This window comes from Drosophila persimilis, unplaced genomic scaffold (assembly GCF_003286085.1).
Source record: "Drosophila persimilis strain 14011-0111.01,24,50 unplaced genomic scaffold, DperRS2 tig00000002-arrow-pilon, whole genome shotgun sequence".
In the NCBI taxonomy this organism is placed as follows: Eukaryota; Metazoa; Arthropoda; class Insecta; order Diptera; family Drosophilidae; genus Drosophila; species Drosophila persimilis.
Genome location: NW_020825289.1, coordinates 10,045,103 through 10,059,912, shown reverse-complemented (window position 1 = coordinate 10,059,912; position 14,810 = coordinate 10,045,103). Strand labels below are relative to the sequence as shown.

At 47.9% G+C, this 14,810-nt stretch overlaps 2 protein-coding genes across 5 annotated transcripts; one reads left to right on the top strand and one right to left on the bottom strand.

Annotated features, from left to right (window-relative positions):
• The first annotated feature begins 7 nt into the window (after nt 1–7).
• LOC6590607 (alkylated DNA repair protein alkB homolog 8) lies at nt 8–1,940 on the top strand. Its single transcript, XM_002016436.2, has one exon. The coding sequence runs from the start codon at nt 8–10 to the stop codon at nt 1,850–1,852; it is 1,845 nt and encodes a 614-aa protein (XP_002016472.1). The 3' UTR covers nt 1,853–1,940.
• On the bottom strand, nt 1,886–13,320 carry LOC6590606. Of its 4 annotated transcripts, XM_026986134.1 has the most exons (9): nt 12,494–13,320; nt 11,854–11,995; nt 7,488–7,636; nt 7,255–7,424; nt 7,000–7,194; nt 6,805–6,831; nt 4,288–4,341; nt 4,022–4,219; nt 1,886–3,968 (listed from the first exon to the last, which is right to left on the bottom strand). In XM_026986134.1, exons 1-9 carry the CDS (start codon nt 12,537–12,539, stop codon nt 3,360–3,362), a joined length of 1,590 nt encoding a protein of 529 aa, XP_026841935.1. In that variant the 5' UTR covers nt 12,540–13,320; the 3' UTR covers nt 1,886–3,359. The 4 variants fall into 4 exon arrangements, with proteins under 4 accessions (XP_026841935.1, XP_026841936.1, XP_026841937.1 ...); XM_026986135.1 differs by lacking the exon at nt 6,805–6,831 and having other exon boundaries at nt 7,488–7,630; XM_026986136.1 differs by lacking the exons at nt 4,288–4,341; nt 6,805–6,831.
• Nucleotides 13,321–14,810: the final 1,490 nt, after the last annotated feature.

Below are 14,810 nucleotides of genomic sequence, written 5' to 3'. Positions count from 1 at the left end.
TGGCAGCATGCACGTTGAGCAACAGCAGCAAACTGTAAACAATGCCAAAAAAGCGGATAAAAAACGGCGTCGATGCCTGGCAATTATCAAAAGCGACTGTGATGTGTCTCCTAGCGACACCCCCACCGTGTACTTGGCCATTCTGAACGTGGGACTAAGCAATGGACTCACAGAGGAGAGTTTGCTCGAAGCGGCCGCCCAGACAGGCGGCAGCGTCTCTGAGGTGGCAATGTTGACCGGAAAATCGTACTGTTTTCTCGTTTGCTGCTCTCTTGAGGACTCACAGCTTGTGTACACGGGCATGCACAATGTGTCGACCATCGGACAGCAGGGAGCAGTGGCCTATCTAAGCTATGTCAAGGCATTGCCTACGCTGGCCGGGAAAAGTGAATGGAACAAACCGCTGCCCAGTGGGCTCATTGTACTGCCAGACTTTGTCAGCGATGCGGAGGAGGCGACGCTGCTTAGATCCATTGCCGAAGATGGCAGATCTTATGAGGGCACCCTCAAACACCGTCATGTAAAGCATTTTGGCTACGAATTTCTATATGGCAGCAACAACGTCGACCCCACGAAGCCTCTGGAGCAATCTGTACCCACAGCCTGTGGTTTTCTCTGGCCGCGGCTTGAGAGCTTTTCTTCTTCCTGGGACTGGAGCACGCCGGACCAACTGACGGTCAATGAGTACGAGCCAGGACATGGCATACCGCCTCATGTGGACACCCACAGTGCATTTTTGGATCCCATTCTCTCACTGTCCTTGCAGTCTGATGTGGTTATGGATTTTCGGCGTGGTGAGGCGCAGGTCCAGGTGAAGCTGCCCCGCCGCTCCCTATTGATCATGTCCGGAGAAGCTCGCTACGATTGGACGCATGGGATTAAGCCCAAGCACATCGATGTGGTGCCCACAGCCACTGGAAGTTTGACTACGCAAGTCCGCAACAAGAGGACATCCCTCACATTTAGGCGCCTCCGGCGAGGCAACTGCAACTGCTCCTACCCCACGCTGTGTGATAGCCAGCAATCCAAAGTGCCGCAAGAGTTGTCCACACTGGCCGACCAAGCCGTTAGTCTTGAGCAGCAGAATGTTCACGAGGTGTACGATAAAATTGCAAATCATTTCAGTGAGACGCGGCACTCGCCGTGGCCTCTGGTGGCCCAGTTTCTGGATAGCTTCGAGCCCGAGTCTGTGGTCCTGGACGTCGGCTGTGGCAATGGAAAGTACCTCGGCTGCAATGCCCACATCCTAGCCATTGGATGTGATCGGTCCCAAGGATTGCTCGCAGTCGGACAACAAAAGGGCCAGAACGTCTTTCGTTGCGACTGCCTAAGTGTACCCGTGCGCTCGTCCAGCATCGATGGGTGCATCAGCATTGCGGTCATCCATCATCTGGCCAGTGCTGACCGTCGGCTGAGTGCTCTACGGGAGATGGCACGTGTCCTCCGGCCAGGCGGCCGGGCTCTGGTCTATGTCTGGGCCAAGGAACAGCGACGCAACGATAGGAAATCCGCCTACCTCAGGCAAAACAAGGCCGTGAACAAGGAACGCACCACCGAGCAGGAGCAGCGACAGAAGCAGCAACATGAACTTGAACAGCGGCCACAGGATCATGTTTCCCTTCCAGTGCACACCAACCGCACTGAGTTCCAGCAGCAGGACGTCCTAGTACCCTGGAAGACCAAGGATGAGCAACGCACCACGTTTCTACGTTACTATCACGTCTTTGAGGAGAACGAGCTGGAGAAGTTAGTGGCCCAGGTGCCAGAGGTTGAGCTTACAAAGAGCTACTACGATCAGGGCAATCATTGTGTGATCTTCAAAAAAATCGCCGTCTGCACAGCGAGGCCATGAGTAGCTAACACTTTTGCTAAAGGAGAACCACTATTAATATATGTAATTCGTTTATTTGATTTCAAAAATACACATTTACACGATTTTACTTTTGCTTATTAGCGAATCAAACGTAAACTAGAACTTAGTTAAGCTATTGTTTGACCCATCCAAGTGGTGTTCGTTCTCTTTATTGTAGCTTTGGACCATAAATTGACAATTCCTTAATAGCAACATTTTGTGTTCCACTGAAGAGTATTTAAACTCAAATATATATGTAGGTACGAGTGCTGGATATATTTACATTTGATTTTTTATACACCTATATATAAAGATTTCCAACGAATTCAATAGCATAGGTCTCAATTGTGTGGTAAGCAAATATAGTAGTGGATAGGTGGATAGTATGGAGATAGTATAAATTTGAGTATCATAACTAAAATGTATAGAGACTACCTAAAACGGTGTTGGGGGAGCAAACGTTTGGTATGGTGCTGGTTGGAGCTTCTTCAAGTAATGTTCCTATGTATGTATTTATGTAGTATGTATATATATAAATCCATGAATAGCTATAGTTCGAGCTACAGAAACGACTACACGATAGAACTCGATTTTAAAAACACGCTTTAAACTCTACATTTAACTATACTTTTAGTTTGCAATAGGATTCATATAACTATATATTTATAGACTAGTTGACAGTTTCAAACGTTTCGCTTTGGTCGTGGGTAGAGTAGAGTAGAGCAGAGTATGTGTCTGATATGTTAGCAGGTAACATTTGGTCTTAACGCTACGAGCTAGGCATTTAGCGGGTGGTGCTCTAGTAGTCTAAGATTTTTCATAAAAATACATACATGCGAGTATGTGGGTGTACGAGGTGTATAAATATATATCTGTGTATGTGTTTAGGTCGCGTGTATAACAGTTGTGGTGCCTAAAGTGGTTGGTTTTTGGCTATATGTATAGGAGAACAATAAAATAGAGTAGTGTTTGACTTATTTCATACATACAACAGCTATGTGCGTCTACAGACTAGGTTAAACCAGAAATTCATCATCATAATCATAATATTTAAAGCCTGATAGTTTACTCGTTTGTTGTTAAAGCTGATTTATCAGTTATACATATGTATATAGTACATATTCGTATATACATACATACACAATATAACGCCATATAAAGTTCTATAGGTTCCGATTAATGTAGGTATGTGTATACTTCAGTCGTTGTTGAATATACAAAGCTTTCTTCCCTGGTGACGGGTGATGACCTTTGGTACAGTACTTCTCCTACATCTACTTATACTCCTCCTTCGTTTAGATTCTCTCACTTCTCTCACCGAAACACTTATTTGAGCAGCTGGCATTCTAAGTCCACCTTTTTCGTCTCATTTCTCACTTTACAAGATTTGGGGGAGCTGGGGATGTGTCTGGGGTCTGTCTGTGGTGTGTGTTGGCGGTGCTCGGACCGAGTCTCATGTCCAGATGCCTTGAGCGCGCGCTTAGATAAATGTTTCGGTTGCCATTTGTTACAAGCACTCCGCCAGCGGCGGCTTCTCAATGGGCGGCGAAGGCCCCGAAACGGAAACCATTGGCACGGCGCTGATCATCGGCTTGATTATCTTCAGCCCCAATCCCAGGTTCTTGGGGCTGCTATGCGGCGATGAGGAGGCTGTCGACGAGCGCTGGTGCACCAGAACTCGTGGCTTGGCCTCGATGGCAAAGCTGGGCGAGGATGAGGCGGAAACTGTGGCAGTGGCGTGGGCACTGGCCAGCAGCGGTACATGTACCAGCTCCTCCACCGTCTCCGCCGAGTCATGCGATTCGTGCACAACGGCAGCGGCGTCGCTGTGAATCAGAGCAGCGGTCGAATGCGTATCGGCGTCGTCGTCCTGCATGTACGGAGGCGGCGCCTCAAGCGAAATGCTGCCCACAATCATGTTGGCCGTGGTGATGGCAGCCGAGCGGGCTAATAGGCTTGTCACAGCTGTGCCCGATGGCTTGGCGTCGTGGATCACCGGGAGACGGAGCAGTTCTCCTCCGGTTACGCACTCCCTCAGCTCGATGTCGTTGCTGTCTTGTGACAGATTCTGATGCTTGTCGGCGTCGTCATCGGTTCGCCACTGCCGGAGGCTCTTCTACAGGACAAGAAGGACCTTAGAATTGACTTCGAATAGTTTCGTATAGTTACCTTTCTGCCATTGTCCGTGATGTTCTCCGCACTCTTGGCCTTCCGGCAAAGCACACTCTGGGAGCCGTGGCGGCGCAGGAACTCAATCGAGTCGAATCCGCGACCCTCCGACGACACGAATATGGCCGAATTGATGCGACTCCGTGTGCAGCGCTCCGATATGGATGTGGAGTGCTCCTCGGCCAGCATGTGGATGTGCTGCAATGGAAAGAGTGTCAGTAAGGGCCTCGACAGGGTGGTCCGCTGGTTCTGCTCAAGGTTCTTACGCGGCTATTGCAGTGCAACGGTGGGTCTGCGTTGGCACAGTCACTGCTGTCGAACTGCGCCACCAAAGGAGAGCGGAGGAACGCACAGAAAGAAACAGACAGAGAGATAGGAAAGAGTAGAGAGGAGAAAGTGTCACAGTCTCGCTCGGCAATCGGGGAAAAGGATTTACACACTCAGAACACAGAAACATAAGCCTGGACACCGGTCGTCCTCACACGGCCGTCTGCCACTCGAACAACTGACCTTCAGACCTTCAGAGTCCTACAGCCAGCAACAGCAACAACAACAACAACAACAAGAGCAAGCGAAAAGCGTGGGAGCGGTGGCGGCGACGCCTCTACCTAACAACTACAAAGATACTTTTACGAAGCCAGGAAATGCAGATGCTGTGGCGATTGCGTTTGCGATTGCGATGGTGTCTACGTATGCTGTGAGAGAGGTGAGGAAGTGTGCGGCGCCAGGATCAGATCCATTTCATTGCTACAATTGATAACTGTTCTTCTGTACAGGTGTTTGTGTTTGTTGCATGTGTGTTGGTGTGTTTGGTTGCAGGTGCGATTGGTGGCAGTTGGTGCTTGGCGCTGACTCAAAGCGACGGCAAACACACACACGGGTGCAAGTCGATCGTGCAATTATCGAGATCGTTATCGAAACGAGCGAAACGGTTCTTGCTGCAATCTGAATTTGAATTTGTATTTGCATTTCGAAACAAAATCCGTGCACCAAGCTGTTTGTGTGGGAACGACTTACGCTGGCCGGCTCGCTGTAGTTGCTGTGGATGAGCACGGACGAATCGGTGCGTATGGTGTCGCTGGCCACCATACTCTGGTACTTCTGCAACTGCAGGCGGGATGAGCTGCGGCTGACGTCGCGCGAGCCCTCCCGACTGCGATCGGCACAAGAGTACTGTCGCCGGTACTGGCGCCGCCGTCGTCCTGCGTTGATGGAGGACGAACAGCTGGTTGGCCCACTGGCTCCCATGCTCTGGCCCATGCCGACTGGGCCGAAGCCGGCTGCATTGTAATCAGCGCATGCCAGCGTTCGAGGCAGTGCCGGAGGCGGGCGAAAGTAGCTGGGATCGTAGCTGAACTGCCTCCGGCGCCACTGATCGTACTGTCGGTAGTGGCTTAAGAGGCGTCGGCGACGCAGGATCAGCTGCTTCTTGGCCTCGAGTACATCGTTCTCCTCCACAAAGGTCCGCTCCTGCGAGTTCTTCAATATGCTACGCTGCTGGGCGAACTTCCGCTGTTTGCTGGCTCCCGCCTGCAGTGGCAGGATGCGCTGGGGAGGAGCGGACAGCAGGTCCCTTTCCCTCTCCCGTTGCAGCAGATGCTGGTTCTCGTTCTCCTTGGCCAACCCCTCATCGGCATCGGCATCGACATCGGGCTCCTCCGGCGCGGTGTGGCTGTCCAGGCTGTCCACATTCTGCAGCACACTGGCCCCCACAATCGACTGATTGTCGACGCTGGGTCCCCGGACATACGTGTTGATGGGCGTTCCATGATTGTGGCCATGGCCGTGGCTGGCCGCAGCACTTACTGCCGAGGAGGCCGCTTCGCGGTGCGCTGGTTGCTAGCTCTCGACATCCGCCTTGTGCAGCAGGGCGAACTGACAGCCGCAGTCGCGCTCCAGCTCCCGTCGCGGATACTGGAAGCAGCGATCGAACAGTCCGCAGCCCTCGCAGCGGGGCAGGCACTGCCGTGAGAGCAATACCCAGAAAAACCAAAAGAAGGCGGCAGGCGGCACGAGCAGTGTCGGCAGGGCAGGGCGGGCGAGAGCGAAGTGAAAGTAAGGAACGTTTTGTCAGTGATTTCATTGGAAAGCTCGAACCTGAACAGCAAAGCTCAAAACCAAAACCAAAACCGCTAAATGCAATAAATATGTATAGTAGTAGATCTAGGGAATGTGTGGATAAGACGAGTCAAAGATTGAAGTGTTCTGGGCTCTGGGTATTGCAGGATGCCTAGGGCGACCCGACCTGGGCTCAACGAATCTAAGTGGAATCTAAAGCTAAGATTATGTATCCGCGGCCTTCTTTCGTCGCACGGAATCGATAAGTGTTGAGACTAGGGTCAGTTCTCTGCGGTTAAAAAAGCCAAAATCAATACGAAACTAGCAGGTAGCAGGTGCCATTCCTTTTAAGCAAATCATAAGAATAATCTGGAAAGGGCCACTATACAGCAGTCTATAAAGTCTGCTGGCTATCTTCTTGGTTTTCAATTATGGTGGTGGTTGGGAGAAAGCGTTCTAAAGTAGGAGATCAGGGTCAGGGTCAGGGTCAGGTCAGGGGATAGACAAACTCCACGAACAGTTTTTCTGGTTGAATTGAATTGTTTGCTGGGGAGCGGGCGGGCGGGCGGGCGAGTGCACGAGATAAAAGGAAACGGTGTACGTAGTTCAATAAGAGTCAAATGTTTACTTGAGTTTGATGCATAGAAAAAAGCTAATTAAATGCAAAAATATTTTTGGTTCATACATATTGCAAGTAGTTTGAAGAATTTGTTAGTTTTGAATACCTTGACAAAGAAATCGGGGTGTAGGTTCTAAAAATGAAGCATAACAGAAATGAAACATAGATAAGTTCTTCGCGAATATGATGGAATCCACAACAAGACGCGAGCGACTCGAATCTCCGGGGGAATCCCACACGTACACACAACCATCCCCAACCATGCCCCCGTCTGGTGTGGCGAAATTCCGTGGATGCGTACCTGATGCGAGTGCTGGCCATTGCAGCCGCCGGCGCTGCACACCCCCGTGCCCGGCACCTTCAGCTGTTCGTGCTTGTAGTCCGGCTGGTAGGGCAGCAGCATCCGGATCTTGCCCCATCGGTTGAAGAACAGAGCTATGGCGCCGGCCCACACCATCAGCACGATCAGCACAATGCCGATTTCCACACCGCGTATCTGTTTATAAATCGATTTTATGCGATTATATACTAAAACTCTTTCTTTTGCTGATCTTACAGTGGGCAACTCTCGGGTCGTGCTGTGCGTCAGTGTGTTGGTGGCCGTGGAGGTCACATCGTCGCCAAAGATGCTTCCGTTTCCCGTTGCGTTCCGGCCGCTGGCATTGCCATTGCCGTTCCCAAAGATGCCAGGCGGAAAGTCCTGCTCTGTGGTGTTCCTTGGCAGATCTGCAGGCGGAAATAACCCGTTTTTATCTATTTGTGTGCCGATTGAATCTATAAGATACTCACCCAGGGTCCGGAACTTGATTTGGCCACGGCTGCGATACTTCTTGCCCTGCCAGATGGCCGTCACGACCAGAGAGTACTGTGTGCTGGGCAATAGCCGATCCAGAACGATAGCCTCGCTGCTACCGGCAACGTCCTGTACAACCCTGTAACTTAAATTAATTCAATTACCACTCTCGAATGGCAACTAAGGGACGGGGCGGTGAACGGTGCGGTAGGATAGTGCATTCTGTACGAGTATGCGTGTGTGTCTTTTTGCTGCTAATTGACCAACTACAACAAATCCAGGCGTGATATATGAGGCCGGTACGTGTGCGTAATTACAGCATTGGCCAATATTTCACTTTGTCACTTTCCGCCAGAACAGAATACCCCACATGTCCTAGATTTTGCCAATCGAGAGAGCTCACATTACACACCAGAGCCGAGCTGTTGCCTGCCTTCTAAATTATCCTGCCCTCCACTCGCCGCCCTGCAAGTGCGTGGCCTGGAAAAGTGGCCAGATCTCGGCTTTGTCTCCCATTACTATGGCCGCCGCCACAACAGTCTGACAAATGATTCATTATTCATACATACTCCACTCCATATCCACTCCACACCCGTATCCGTACACATATATACAACACCAGTACATTTCCATCGCAATGGCACCCAGAGGAACTAAAGACCAAACAGAAGTTGCCCGCATTTCGCTTGTTCCGATTTCAGACAAAACAAAAACAGCGCCATACTCGTACAAGTAAACATTAATGTTAAAAGCCAGGACACCGAAGGGACACCAACAGCCGACCAATTAAATACAGAAATATATTTAATGGGAATCCTGAAGCTAGAGATCGATCTAGTGCCAAAAGCTAAAGGAGGCCATATCCGTTTGACCATTAGTCAGAAAGGCATCATCTTCAGGCCGATGAAAATGTCTCTGTACGAGTAAGCTGCTTATTCGGCTGATACCATTTTAAGCAGATATTCATCTCTTAACCCGTACTGTTGGCTCATTATAAATTAATGAATTACCTCCGTCCAGGGGCTAAATACACACATAATTGATTCGAGATTCTGGGCGGCTGGCTCCACTGGCTTTGCACACGTGTCGCATACATTGCCACACAGCTAATAGACTCGAGGCCCCCGGGCAAATGGAAATTGGGCCGTTTTATGCAAACATCAGCCATATGTGGCATGGCCAGGCGTTGTCTAAAGTTTCCCAGCTATAATTCAGCATGTGGCGACGCCTGGGGCAAATCAAGTTTAATCCTCCCCCTTCCGCTCGCTAGTCGCTGTGTGTGGAAGTCGCTTATTATCCACAATTTAAGCACACGCCATGGCTTCAATTCTGTTCTGGGCGGATCCCGTACCCTTTGCTTGTCCTTAAATGGCATTAGAAATGCACGTGAATTTCCAGCAGCAGCAGCAGCAGCAGCACGAAGGAGTTTTCTCAATTTCATGATGTTCTTTGCTTAGCTTTTCCTTCCTCGCCTCTCACTCGTTGGCCATTACCTTTTTACTGCCGGCTTGGGCTCTGGCCAAGTTTTGTGAGCTTTCGCAAAGGTGCACAAAATATTTACTCGCGTATGAATTTCTTTTTATGTTTCAATTTTCATATGTATTTATTTTTTCTGGTTTTATTAATAAATAATCAGTTTACAGGCCAGTGAATCCCATTCGAATGAGTCGTTCGCCCCGATCCCTGTCCATTTCTGGAACTCCACAGTGGCTTTCCGATATGTGGGGGAAAGGAATTGCTGTTCTGTTCTTATTAAATAACTTATGATGTACAAAGTGCACGCTCCCAAACTTTACTCTAGGCCGGATGTTCCTTCTGCTTCTGTGGGTGGAGTGGTGACATCGGAGGTCTGCTGTCCCTCTAGTCAGAATTTTTAGTTGAGTTTTCCTAGAACAACATGACTTTGAGGGCTTTTCCTATTTGCATGGAATTCGAAATTCAATGAAAATTCCGCATACGCCCCTTGGGACAGTTCCATCAATGTCTAATGAAGGATATCTGCTTATCCCGGACGTTCCCAAGACAAAAAACTTCTATGGAAAGATAATGGATACAGGGATTAGGTTTAGGATTTCCTCTGCAACACGAGTAATAGTGTCGTAGACTATGTGAACCACGTACAAATCAGGTTTATGGCAGGTACATATAGTATGTTCTCCGTTTCTGTCCATGTTGCCATGGACTTGTATGGCTTATACGGGAAAAATGTATGTGGTCATCGGAGAGACAGTAGGGGGGAGGCGCACATGCCTTATCTGCTTTGACGTGCCACAAAAGCTACGTGTATGTGTACCTGAAGCACTTTTATGTGGGCCTGGTCCTTGACATTTCAATTTTAATAATGTCAAATTGGCTCTAAAGGAATTGATAACGATAAATGAATATAATCTAGGGCACAGGGCTATTTATTGATTGGTGTTCTCCAACTGTCTGCCCCAGACCCCCCAGTACCTCCTTCGGTGGGACAGTAATTGTTATTAATTATTATTGTTATTGATGGTGCTTGACATGCTTGGACATATTGAACTCAACTCGAACCTTTGCCTCTCACAGGACCCATTGTTCGTCAAGAATTTCATAAAACCACTTAGTAATTTGGAGCATGTATGGGACACTGAGAGAAATGGCTTAATAAGTTCTGAAACATCAAAAATGACAACATTCCAACATATAATATTCGACTTGATTATTTCGTCGAGTGTTGGGGAAAGGTAAAAGTCGCCGCACGAGTGTGTTGGTGGAAAAATGTCTAGGACAAAAGTTGAGTGCGCCACTCGACTCGAGCTAGAGCCAGGGGCAGAACCAGGGCCAAAACCAGAGCCCGGATCCGTCGACTCACCGTCAACGTGTCTATGTACATACTAATCATACATTATTCACGGCCACAATTTACTCGAAAAACGACAGGAAGATAGAACTAACAACGAATAGTACACCGCACCGCAACGGCCCGGCCCGGCCCGGCCCACCATAATGCCTGGCTGACTGACGGAAGTGGGTAATACACCAAAAATCGATACGAAAGAAACACAAAAATTAAAAACAAACTCACTTATAAATAATGACCAGTGGAACAAGAAGCCAAAATAAAGTCCTAGTTTTTGTAGTACAATTTTTGACATAGGCGTGAACTTTATGGAAGAACAGCAGTGGGGCAATAACTACAACAACATCAATGCTTTGGCATTGGAATGGACGGCAGTAAGAGACAAAAAAACACGCTTGCACACACACACACACGCAATGTGAGCCGTTAAATTGAAAAACAACAAAAGAACACAGCTTGGCTCCTGGACTGCGCGGACTGTGCGGACTGCAGCAGTCAAAAAGTGAAAAAGTCGAGCACTTAAGTTATTACACGGCATGCGAGCCACCAAACGGTGCTAAAGCCCAGCATTCCCATTCTGTGAGCACTAGTCGGAGCGGAAGTGCTTAGTTTGTAGTCGAAATATGCAGCCCATTCCGGCAATCCACCACTCTCTCTCTCTCTCTCTCTTTCTAACTGTTTCACTGTGTGTGCCTAGCGCCACGCAGGCGATGAGAAGCAGCAACAGCAACAGCAATCAGCAAGGGAGCAGCAAGTGTGAGAGATGGTGTGAGAGCGGCGATGAGTGCATGGTGATGGCGATGCGGGAGGAGTGGAGGGAAGGCAAGACAGCTGCAGTTGAGCAAAATTATTACGGTAAATCATCGAAAATATTGCATTCGTACGACTGAGAGCACGAGAGCACGAGAGCAAGTTAAATGGCACACAGCAACAAAGTCTCAAAGAAATGTTCGCTCTACTCTTTACACATAAACACACATTAAATACATATATACTGTATGTACTTGCTCTACGGCTAACTCCCCTTTTCGGTGCTCCTTCTAGTCAGTTCCTTTGTTGGCTTTTGTTTTAAATAACTTTGCTACAAGTACACGCGGCTTTTGTTTTTCTTTTTGGCCTGCATTCGCGGTCAAATTGGCCTTAACTTTCCTATTTTGTTTTTCTTTGGTTTTTCTTTCTCTGTTGGTTTACTTGGGCCGTTATTTAGCTCATGGCCAAATGCCACACAGACACACACACAAACACGCAAAGTAACACACTTACACACTTGCACACGCACACACAGCTCTTGACTGACCGCTGCCACCTCCGCCTCCGCCTCCGGCTCACTCCGCGGCCTGTCCCGCCCGGCCCGCCTGTCAATTGCATACAAAATACATATTTTACTTGTTCCCTGCATAAATGCACTTGACTTGCCGCCTCTTCGGCTCTGCCCCTGCACCGTCAGCGCGTCAGTTACATTTGAAGTGTACTCTGGCGTTATTTAGCCTAGTCAAGTGGGTAGATTGAGTTCTTGCTTTGTTAGTGGTACCTACCTGTCGTCCGTCGGCTTGTACGTCACGACGTACTTCTCGATGGGATGTGCCTTCAGGTCGATTTGCGTTTGCCACGACACCCGGACCGCAGTGGGCGTCAGAAAGGTTACGGTTATGTTCTCCGGCGTAGCGGGAATGGTGCCTATTACAATAATAATTGCTTGTTATTATGTGATTATCGTTGTAAATGATGTGAATGCGAGGCACCACAACTGCGCAGCTAAGTTTATGTGCCTCAGGAATGGGATAATCAGATAAGCTTAAGTTTTATTGAGAAACTTGAGTAATATGAACTTCTACTTTATGGCTTGCAGTGGGAAAAATAAAAACCCTGATCGTTGCAAGCAAGGGGGTTTCTACACCACTACTCTAGGGATTTCTGTGTGGCAATGCGTCATCTTATATAAATACACCTTAGTTGAAAGTGCACAAAGAAGCTCGATCAATGAGCATTGAACCATTTCGTCCCTCCCTGTTTATGCCAAATGAAAGTAAGTAACATTTACACCTGTCCCCACGCATAAAAGAATAACTCACTACAAGATTGCCCTAAATTGTTGTACACTTGTTCTACTCTTAAACAGAACTTAGACTTAAACATGGAATTGAATTAAAATTGAGATATATTTCTTGTACTCACCTGCCAGGCAGGCATTAACAAACAACACGGCTATGAGTACCAGCATGGTTGCGTATGATTCTGTTCTGTGGCTGTCGCTGGGTCTCTGCTGTTGCTTTTGTTTCTGCTTTGTGGGGGGATTCCTCTTGCTCTTCCTGTTTTCCTCTTTGCTAAGGTTTCCGCTTGCTGTTGCTGTTGCTGCGGTTCTCTTGCCTTTGGTTTGCAGTATAGTTGATTTATTTTAAAAATAATCTAACTAAACATAAAAATCAGTCTTGCTTTGTCACGCACACACACACACACACAGAGACACGCTTGTGTGACACTTGCTTAGTTTCGCCTGAAGTTATCCTCAGTTTGTGGCCGGCTACTCTTCTAATTGACTTTGCCAATGACATTTGCATCTGGCTGTTGTTTCCTCTACCAGCGCCTTGCTCGTTCTGATATTTATGCCCTTTTTCCCAAGACAAAGAGAGAGTGAGTGGTATTTATGCGTGTATATTTTTATAACACATTTTATGGAGCTCTGGGGTGGGTCTCGGTCTCCGTCGTTCTTTGTCTGTGCCTCTGACTCTGCTGAAGCGTCATCGAATCGCATTTGATGAACGTTTCGATAGTGTGACAGAGGGAGCGAGCTGGCAGATGGTGGGAGGTGAGCAATAGGAGCAGGGCAAGAGTTCGATTGCGAGTGCGAGTGCGAGAGAGCTAGGGAATATTCCAACGGTTCCTTGCCGCTAGCTGTTTCTGTGTCGTGCTTGCTCGTTCCTGTTCAACTGGGGAATTATTCACATTGCGTTTGACTCTTTATTTTGTTGTTTCTGCGGCTTGCGTTATTATTCTCTGCTGCTGTTGCTGTTGCTGCTGCTCCTGGCTCGACTTTATAAAAATCAATAAAAAGCGACTTTCTGTCTGACAGCCGCTGATTTGGATGGTGGCTCTAGCCCCCAAAGTGCGGGAGTTTCGGTTTTTTTGGGCAATCGCTGGAGGGAATGTTGCTCGGCTCCCCTTTCACGAAATTCATTCAATGAGACGGCGACGGAGGGCTCGCTCTGATGGTTGGCGGTAGGGCTGGGGGCGCAACAACCGGCCACCTGTCGTCGCCGCCTGCTTCACCCACTGCTCGGTTTTTCCGGTGCTTCCCGCTCTCTCTCTCGCTCTCGTCCTTTTGTTCTTGTCGCATTTATTTGATTTTGTTAACAATTTTGGCATAGCTGCCAAACCATTTAGGAAACATTTTAGTCGTTCAAACGCTCTTGTTGCGCTTTGATTGGTCCCTTTACCGTTCTCCTTCCGTTTTCCTCTCTCTCTCTTCTCTTTTCTGATTTGTTTTGTTTGTTTCCGCTTTTGTCGTTAATTATGCCCCGCCGCTGTTATTGCGGTACTTTCTCCGTACAGCTGGACTGTGGTGAGGAGCTGTAATAAATCAGAAATGGCATTAATGGCCAATGGTAAAAATATGCACATAAATTTGTATATTCTCGCATTTTCATATGTTTTTGTATACGGATGATCTGAATTACCATTAATTATATTGTGCTGTGCGCTTTGTTCAATCACAATTAAGCTTTTATTCGATTCAATATTCATTAGCGGAATACCAGCGAATGTAAAGCATACTTTTTGGGGCACGGCTTTCAGTTTTTAATTGGCATTGCGCATACGCCACACACAACTACCCGCCCCGATCCACTGCTAGTCCTCATGATACATAGCTCGTTTTCGGAGCCATAATCCCATATTCCTCTGCCAAACAGACAATTCAATTTGCGCCATGCGTGTATTTGCCTTCCCCGATTCTGATGGAAACACACTACAATAGAAGGCCCATTCAACCTGTTGTGATGATACACGTTTGGGCAACTTTTTGGGTTATTTGGGGAGCCAACAACAACAGCTACGGCTTCTAACATTCACTCTGGAACAAGACATTCAAGTGAAACAAAGGCCTGGTATATTCTGAAAACATCGAACCCGAACAAATTTTATGGGCAACCGATGGGGAGAATTGACCATCAAATACTTGTATAGAAAGGACGAACGCTTTGTGGTCGAACTGAAGGAGCAAGAGCTTTGATGGGACAAGAAAGGCAACGCTGACGGCCAATCAGCTCCACAGCTTTACAAGTGTTGATTGGTTTTTTTTTTTTTGGTGGTGGAGAGAGCTTTGAGGGTGCCAGAACCTTAGAGACCTGAACTCAAGATTCATTTTCAACTTTATCCACCAAGCAATGAACAAATCAAATCCCCTTAAGTTGCTTTTAATCTGAAAAGTGCCCAATTGTATCAAAGTTCTGCAGTAAAGATTTCCACTTTGGCCAAGAAAACATACGGAAAAGAA

Coding starts and splice junctions, on each gene's coding strand:
- LOC6590606 (XM_026986134.1), bottom strand. CDS start 12,539: ATGCTGGTACTCATAGCCGTGTTGTTTGTTAATGCCTGCCTGGCAG. Junction 7,195..7,254: donor CGACCCGAGAGTTGCCCACT/GTAAGATCAGCA, acceptor ATTTATAAACAG/ATACGCGGTGTGGAAATCGG. Junction 4,220..4,287: donor CGTTGCACTGCAATAGCCGC/GTAAGAACCTTG, acceptor TTTCCATTGCAG/CACATCCACATGCTGGCCGA.
- LOC6590607 (XM_002016436.2), top strand. CDS start 8: ATGCACGTTGAGCAACAGCAGCAAACTGTAAACAATGCCAAAAAAGCG.